Below are 9,765 nucleotides of genomic sequence, written 5' to 3' on the forward strand. Positions count from 1 at the left end.
AATGGGGTCGGTTCTGAGCGCTTCTTTTTCTGTTCTTTAAAATCTCTTAAACTAATATTTAAAATTGTGATTTCTCAAAATCACTATTTTATGGACAATCATAATTTAAATTCGACTAAATTTATGTTTATTTGGTTAGTGGAAATTTTATTGTTAATTTTTTTATAAGTACACATTATATTTTAATTATAATTTAAGATTTTAATATATTATTATATTACTACCGGTCGAGAAAGCTCGGCTAGTTTCGAGACTTGACATTCAGAACTCTTAATCTTTAGTAGCTATAACTGATAGGTATTACATTAAAATGCTATAAATAGTTCATATTGATCCTTAAACTTAAGATACCGTTGTGATATCAAATTAAAATTGTAGGAAGTAAGTTTAGAGAAATGACGCCATAAAATTTATCTCAATATTATTAATACGTTACTCCCGTACATTTTTCCCGTACACAGGTCTTAGAGTTGTTTATTTTTATAAAAATTAAAAAGGCAAACCGGTCAGCTTGGTTGCCTTTTTAATTTTGCCATAATTATGAAAATAACAATCGTCAGCAATGAACAAGACACCCACTATGAATATCACAGACTGCACTGAGTTGTCCATGGTATGACGAAAGTATTATGTCTCCTGTCTCTGTATTTTTACTGGCATAAAAAAAGCAAAATAAAGTCGTATGCAGATTTTGTACAGTCTCTTTCCACCACCAAGAGATGTTAATTTAATTATTAGCCACTATATTTTTATACTTTAGCTGTCTACCTTCTAGCTTCACTATTCACGTTTCTCTTCCTTCCTTTCTGAATTTCCTGAAATTTTCATGGGAATATATTCCGTAAAATTTTTTTACACGATATCAATATCATAATAGAATATCTAATCAAATTAATGTTTAAATTTAACTATTCTAATCCCAACCTAAGGTTAAGTTTAGGATAATGTATTTGGTATGGACTGGTCAATCAATCTTATTGTGTATATACTTATGCATTCGTATATCTTCAATGTTATTATTATGTCTGTCTTTTTATATTCGTAGAAATCGACAGTTATTTTAGTAGGTAATATTAGTCATAACAAAGCCATCAAATAAACATTGGACAACAAACATAAAGATATTCCATGTGGATTCAGGACAAAATATTAATGTACGATAAAATCATAACATGTTTTCCTTCTGTGACAGCTGTCCGTCCGTTTAATGCAACATAAGTATTTGTACCAGACAAAAAGAGAATACACACACACACTTAGTTCTGAACACCTGTAGCCAGACATAAGATGGTTCAAAATGACAATTTTAATACAATATCTTTACTAATATTATTAATGTGACGGTAAATTTGCTTCTTTTTTCATAGTCCTAATGAAGTGTCTTCTACATCAACAAGGATGGAAAAGCACATATGCTACTTGGTTTCATTATGATCAATCAACATATTCCGATCACGTGAACTAAGTTGCGGCTAAAAATTGGATGAATAACAAGAAAAAAATATTAATATTTGAATCAGCGTCTGAGAACATTTGAACAAAACATTTGATCATGAAGGCTAAAATTCGATAAAATTCAATTCAATAATAAACTAAAGAACTATATAAATATTGCAAAATAATTTGCCACATACACAATCTAATTTACTATTAACTGTTAGGTATACATTTTTTTGACATGTCGACGATTATCGGTTCGTGTGTATTTGTGTGTAATCTTTTCAATCAATTTAAGTCTTCAACTGATTAATTATCGCTTTTACAAAGATTACGTACGTTCGACCAGATTTCATGTTTATAAACATTAATTTTCTTAATGTTATATGTCCTTTTTCAACATTTGCAGCTGTAGTGTCTAATATATAAGAAATAAATCTATTCATCGCATGATCACTTCTACTTTTTCACTCGTGATTTGTTCATCGAAAAATATAATAATAATATTATGAAATCTAGTACTAATTGTGCACTGTTATGTACAGTTTTATGTTTAGCTATAGTATCGAATGCATACAAATTTATTAAAACACGGAATGATAATTCAATATGCATTATTAAACCATTACCAAACACGCATACTACTATAATTGTTAAATTAGATGATGACGACTTAATTATAACAAAATGTTATCAGTTGGAAATAACTACACCTTTAATGGTGTTTAAAGGTGACAAAGTATTATACAATCTACTGCATAAAAAACAGAAACTATTTTTATATAGTAAACCAAACATAATAATTATATCAACAATAGAGATGCTCCTCAATAATTCCATTTTCGAGATGAGTTTGCAGTCTCATTGGTCGTTAATGCACCTAATAATTACAAACACCAATATTAATTGCAAGCAATCAGAAACGAATTCAGATTTTTTATCAATGATGGAGCGTTTCCTTAACGACTTGTGGCACAGATATCAATTAGTTTATGCACTCATTGAATTCCCTCTGGCCTGTCCAAAAAGATTTATTACATTCGATGGTAACAAGCGACCAAATGATAATTTATACAACAGAACTATAACGGTAATAGAAGAGAAAGATTTAGAAGAAACTCTAAAGAAAAGCCAAAACAGGTTAAGTGATGGCTTCCCTTTAAAAATAAATATATTTGAACGGTTTCCCACGACTTTCACAAAATGTAAGAAAATTTACAACTACATAAAATTCAATATAAATATAACGAATGGATTCTGCGGAATGGATGCCTTAATCATGCACGATTTTATAAAAACATTTAAATTTAATGTTACATTCGTCAGTAATGAAGAAATTAACAAATATGGTTATGTCGTAGCAGGTCATGCTTCTGGTAGCTTGGGTGGTGTGATACGCCGAGAAATAGATATTTCATTTAATTCGAGATTTTTGGTGAAATACACGGAAAGCGGCTTCGACTTTCTTAGCTACGTAGCAGCTGATTCTTTATGTGCTCTTACCCAGATTCCAAATGTCGTGCCACTTTGGAAATACCCCATAAACATGTATAATTATAAACAGTGGATGTTCATAATATTCATTTTTATGATATTAGGTGTAGTGAAATGGTTGTTCAGTAAATGTTTTAATTGGATAACTGGGGAAAAACTACACGGACCACAGATATATATAATAGAAACTGTATGGAGTGCGATGTTCGGTTTTTTTCTGATCAAGAAAATCCGACGTTGTATTTTTATAGCCATGTGCCTATTAATCTCTATCGTTCTTTCTGCAATGTATCAGGTAAGACTTTTACATTTAATGGATTTAGAATTATCGTGACCAACAAGAGATTTTTGAAATAATTTTACAACCATTGTATAATTTGAAAATTATTACTCTAAAATCTACCTATACTCGATAAATAATTGTCTTTATAATATTTTTTAATTAACCACTGCATTAATTTAATTAAACTCTAATACCTCACATTGATGATTGAATCTCGTATAACCAACCAGCGTTTGGCTTTTCTGTTGTGCAGTAACAATATGTCCTTTGTTGTTTCGATCTAAAGAGTAAGATCGACAATAAGTAGACATTAAAATCTTTAACACACAAAATATACCCGTCAGTATATACCGTTACCGTAGGCAGGGTTATCATCCATTAAAAAAAAACACGCAAAACATCATGATTACCGTAAACATTACAATAACCGCAGAATTGTTCAACGACTATAACCACTTTACATCTGGATATATGGTTTATACGAGCATAGTTGCTAATAGGTAATATAAAATTAACGCAAATTTTATAGCTATTATATAATAAAAAAATTGTTTACCGTTTGTATTTATAATAAGTTTACTAATGTAATCTTTTGGTGGAAACAATAAAGAGTACCAAACTATCTAAATATTTGATTTTACAGGGCCATGTAAACTATATGTTTACAACTATAAGACGATATGACCGAATGAGAACACTTCAAGATCTCTGCGAATCGAACATGCCACTATACACGTCTCCTGCGATGTTGATATTACTCGGAGCTGATACCATAGACGAGTCCACCAGCAATACAATGAAAACAATTCTAAAGCACGTAAAGTTATATCCAGAGGATCCTAGTACGTAATTATATTTATTTATTTAAAAGTTATCGTCAAAGCATAAACTTTTACAAACGTAAATAAAATGTTAGTTTTTTTATCAAAGGGAACTTCGACCAAAGTCTTGGATACTTCTGTTTCACTCGTGTTTTGGTCTTGAAGCAGTTATGGTTGCATGGCTGTATTTCAGTTTTGAAGGATAGAGGGTATAAGACAGTGAAATTACAGGTTAAAGGGGCATAACACATTCGTTCTAAGGAATGCCAACGCATAGAGGATATAATGGGCTCGTTGCTAATTTCTTTTGGAGTTTTATGTTTAAATACGAGAAGGTACGAGCTTCTGTTAGGTGTGATATATTGAATGATTGTTATGAATAATAAACTAAGATAAAAAATATCCCAATTTCATATGAATCGACATTTATATATTTATACCAGATACTAGGGGCGCGTGAATCTGAATAATTTTGTTATTCGAATAATTAGTAATATACTAATTTTCGTATTTGAATGATTTTACCTACTTTTTAACATATACTTGTTAATTAACTTTGCCTATGAAGTAGTCTATAAATTTAAGTCAACTTTTTGTCATTCCACGTTGTATAAAAAAAGTAATTACATTTTCCATTTATAAGATTTTAGAGCTGATCCAGTAACCACGGCAACGCTCCAAAGGCGATCAGATATAAATTTGGAAATTATTGAAAACTATACAGATAAAGATGGGAGACCATTTCTATATGTAATAGATGAATGTTTTTGCAATTTGTACTTATCGTACATCGTCAAATCAGGTAAGATAACTATTGGATATCAGTATATAGTAAAATTAGGAACCTAATTTTTTATTTTACCAAACTATTATTCGACTATACAGGGTGTAAGAGGCGGGTTGGCAAAAATTAAAACAGTGAATTCAGACTATTATTCTGAACTAGAAAGAAATTATTTCCGAAAAATTTCAAATCTTTTTCCTGTCTTTTTTATTTAAACTCATGTTATCTATGATACATATTATGTAATATAAAGATATTGTTAAACTTATCGTTTGTTTATTTTTATAATTCGCTGGCATGTATGTATTATATAGGGTTGAATATAAACTTTGAAAGTTTACTAAAGTCCATGAAATGCAATTTGCATGAAATGCGTTTGCATTAACATCGTCAATATCTGACAATAATGTTTTAATCAGTTTGTATGAAAATTACAAAAAATATTTTAAGATTTTGATAATGCTCAGTTGAGAAAATTGTTTGAATATCTACTATAATTTGAATAAAACTTGGAATAAAATACCAAATATGATTACCTATGCCATCGAACAGCTGTATTTGCACGGATATGTTTAAAGGGTATGATAACGCAGTGATATTATAGAGTCAGGTGGGCCATTAACTTGTTTGTTCTTGAAATTTGCATTAACGTACTTAAAATTATTTTCTGAAAGAGCCTGGCCTTTTATGACCACATATTTTATATTAATATATATATAAAAAAACACCTATATGTTCTCTCAAACATGTCTCTGTGCATAGCTAAAGCATTCTAAGAGCTTCTCTCGCATTTTGGGATGAGCGCAAAAAAATTCTGAGGTGGGCATAACCCTCCTAGCTTTCCATCTTTAATACGTCTATGCTAAGTTGCACAAAAATCTTCCTTTTTCAGAATTTCTCTTCACTTCACAAATCCGAGGTTTCATGATGCGGATGGTGGAAGCAGGACTTCCCGAGAAATATTACAAGTGGACCAGATACACGTTGCGTTTAGGAGACATTATACAGAATCCAATCTCGGAACCTCGTTTTTTCACTAAAATCACTTTAAAAGAACAGCGAATACCTTTTGCTCTGCTTTTATGTGGTTATATTGTATCCATCCTCTTATTTATAATTGAAAAATGGTGTTATTACCGTACAATTAAGACAAAATCAAAGAAATAAATTCATTTATTATTCGCCAACTTAATAACGGTTGTCCTAATTATATACTTGGATAGATTTTAATATCCAAAATAACGTAGGACTAAATAGGTGAAATATATTGGTCGCAAAATCTCATTTTGCTGAAGAAAATTAATGTATGAATTTTAAAGAAACTCATCATATGAATCTGAAAATATATATTACCTGATAAATATTGTTACCTAAAAAATAAACCAATAACGAGTAGGTATTTAAGTAAGTCTGTAAGAAACGTAATAATTATTTGTATATGCTTTTGTATGTTTTTATAGTACATATATTTTATTCATCATATTATTTGCAATCTGCTCCTCTATAACAGCCATAATCAGATAAGATGCTATCTTAAATGAAAGTCTAAGTTATAAAGAGCAATCCATTGACAACTCTCTCAGTACTTTGTGAAGCTCTTCAAGCCCTAATGTCCAGGTTCAATACAAGACCTTCGTCTCAACCTTGTAGATTGTTGTACTGTGAGCAGTTTTTCAATAGTCTATATGACTATATCCTGTGCAAAAAGACACAATAAAAAGCGCAATTTCTATTTATTTATTTTATTTATCACTTATCTAGAAGTCGTAAAGTAATTATTATACTAAGTAGTAATAAATCTGAATGAATAAAAAATGCGGTAACTGTAAAAATCAAAATGTACCTAGGTACATTACAACAACACACTTATCTTAAACTATATAGTAATTGACTCATATATTATAAATTAATTTATATATTTAAATACATAGATGGTATGTGTAAGAGTTTATGTGTTATTAATATCTATAATTATTATGTATTTTTCGGCAAAGTAAAATATTTGGGCGAGTAAATATTTTTGTAATTAATTAATAAATTAGATTAATTTTAATCACAGTGTCGTTTTCTTTATTATTTATATAATCTTTTGGATATCCTTGCTTACTTCCTTTGTTTATTTATTTGTTTCATCTCCTTTAGGGTCTTCACGGTTTAATCATTACTAAAAAATTTGGTATACACGTATTATTATAGGATAGGAAAAGGACTAGGCTACTATTTATCCCGGTTACGCGAACTAAGTACGGATAAAACTAGTGAATTTTTTTTTTGTTTATTTATATTATTGAACAATCCCCTTACAATACCCTAAAAAAATTAAAAGTATAATCAATAATTTTTATTACGCATTGTAACTTTTGTGCATATGATTTTTCCGCATAATTCTGTACTTAATATACGTTTAATGGAAATATATCAAACTATAGGCACTGAAAAAAGATCCTATAGGTGATGGTTATCCCATATGATAATAGGTGAGAACGAAGTAATAAGATTAGTCCGTCGTGAAGAATTAACCAGGATTTCGCCACAATACAGATCGGCCTATCACAGTATCTTATTAATATAATAAATCTATAAATAAACAATGACATGGGAGATATATTAAATAGAATTAATATGAAGTGTTTTATAAGACCAACAGATGCCAAAACAAAAATTTTGAAATTTTATGTATCTGTCTATCTCTATGTTTGTTCCAGCATCGCGCAGAAACTATTGCACCAAATAAGCGGTTTTCACAATTATATTCCTAAAGGTCTAACTTAAACTAGATTAGAATTATTTTGTTTAATTCCATTACCATTAGTATGTAGTGACTGTCAACACTCGAAGATTGACCACCAATATTACTACCACAGGTTCCACAACCTTCCACATTAGTCATCAATTTCCGACTGCCATTTTGTTCACGCACGTTTTGCGACACGTGTTTCACCTCTAAATGAGGTATTTTCAGGCAAAATTATTAGAGATATCCGAGGAGCGCAACGACTTGTAATCTAGTGTTAATTGTTAGAGATTTAAACCGCAAAAAATAGATAACATTGGGCTCCAAGCAGCAATAGTATAATAGCCCATATTAATCTCTTTGGACTGAAGAGATGACAATGGGGGAAAGGTATTGTTAATAATGGAATCTAACAGCACCAATACTAGTAATATAGCCTATCAGGTCCATCTCCATGCGGTCCCCTTGAAAACCATGGTGGTTTACTGTAAAATTTGTCACACAGGGTTTACTAACCTGATTTTATCCTCATCCATTATATCTCTCTAGTGCCTCGCTAGCATATACCGATAGTGAAAGTGGAATTACCATTCCATTTTCACTTATCAAATAATGAAATAAAACTTTATGGAGAAGCAGGTCATTATACGAGTATATGCTATCGAATGCCTTTTTTATGTCAAAATAAGCTGTATCCAACTGAAATCCAGAGTCCACAGCCTCTGTGACGTGTATCAAGAAGGACAGTAAGTTCGTAGCTGTGAAATACCCAGATCTAAAGCCATCCTAAAGGTCGATTAATATATATACATATATATCTCCTCATCATCATCTCAACCATTATCCGTCCACTGCTGAACATAGGCCTTCCCCATAAATGGCCATAAGGAACGGGCCTGATTAACCTGCATCCAATGACTCCCTAATGCACTTGAGGTTGTCACTTCATCTAGTAAGAGGTCGTCTTAGAATGCGTTTGCCCGTAAGAAGTCGCCACTGAAGAACCCTTCTATGCAAGAAAACTATATACTAGAGCTATATAATCAGCCCATTCCTCAGCTTTCTATTTATATTATGTATATATATTATATATATAAAAAAACACCCAAACCATTACAAAATATTCTTATGAACACAAATATTTATATCATACCAGGATCAAACCCACGACCATCGTGAGGTGAGGCGATGTATTAAACCGTCACACCACCAAGGTTGACAAATTATTAATGTATGTTAACAGCATGACAGGTTTTTATCGGTGACAACTGTCCGCTTGTTTAATGGCATAAGTTAAACTTAAATAAACAACTATAATATTTCAATATCTTTGGATACCTACAACTTCTACACTATCACTAAAATCCTTACCGTTTTTTTAATATCCCGTCCCGTTTCCCGTTTGCTAGTGACATAATGGGCAACACTAGCCCTTTGTCACCTTTGTCAATATTGAAAAAAAAGAGAAATAATATATATGCACTTAGTCCTTAACGTGTATCGTATACATCTCCAAATTGTATAATTTAAGGTAAGCCGATCAATTAAGATTAATTATCGAATATATTGATTTTAAGAAAAACCCTTTCTTTTTCCTAATATCAAAATTGATAAGTAACTGAAATCAAATAAAAATCTCTATCAAAACATACTACATGGGGTGTCTTAGATTACATGGCATAGCGATTACTTGCTCTATGAGCAGGATCTTATTTCAAAAGGCAGTCGACAACATAATTTATTTTACTGAAATACGAACAAATTTTTATCACCTCATTTACATGAATTTTTAGAGGATTCTACTGATAGCCTAGTGGCTTGGTTTGGAATTTTATTATTAAATTTTCTTATTTTATATCTACTTCATTAAGTAAGCCTTATTCGATTAATTAATGAAAAGGAATAGTGCCATATTCCATCACCACATGGATAATTTTGTTTTTTCTAACTTTTTTGTATCGTCAGCGGTTTTCGGCAAGTGTATATGAAATCTAACACAAACTTTCATTAAATCTGGGCCTTCGAGTGATTAATCATTGTAAGTTGAACATTACATTACATACCTTTGATCAGGTTTTATACAGTAATTAATGTATATTTCTATACAGTAATGATATTTCCTTAATTGCTGTCCATAAAAGAATAAAACTTTCGGTGGATTGTCAACTCTATTTACCATTTTGTGATTACTTCGTCAATATAATACTAACAT

The 9,765-nt window shown here is 30.7% G+C and overlaps 1 protein-coding gene across 2 annotated transcripts in view; it reads left to right on the plus strand.

The window, feature by feature from the left end:
* The window catches only part of LOC113521838 (uncharacterized), a 28,983-nt gene extending 22,453 nt beyond the window's left edge, over window positions 1-6,530 (plus strand). The window contains exons 1-4 of one of the 2 annotated variants that reach the window (XM_052899869.1): window positions 315-3,226; window positions 3,858-4,056; window positions 4,679-4,837; window positions 5,712-6,530. In XM_052899869.1, coding sequence (XP_052755829.1) covers window positions 1,946-3,226; window positions 3,858-4,056; window positions 4,679-4,837; window positions 5,712-5,986 — 1,914 coding nt within the window. In that variant the 5' untranslated portion in view covers window positions 315-1,945 and the 3' untranslated portion in view covers window positions 5,987-6,530. Of the gene's footprint in view, window positions 1-314; window positions 3,227-3,857; window positions 4,057-4,678; window positions 4,838-5,711 lie in introns of those variants that run through there. The other variant, XM_052899870.1, reaches the window with a different exon arrangement.
* Window positions 6,531-9,765: the final 3,235 nt, after the last annotated feature.

Source organism: Galleria mellonella, unplaced genomic scaffold (assembly GCF_026898425.1).
Source record: "Galleria mellonella isolate WM207_F2 unplaced genomic scaffold, CSIRO_AGI_GalMel_v1 utg63, whole genome shotgun sequence".
In the NCBI taxonomy this organism is placed as follows: domain Eukaryota; kingdom Metazoa; phylum Arthropoda; class Insecta; order Lepidoptera; family Pyralidae; genus Galleria; species Galleria mellonella.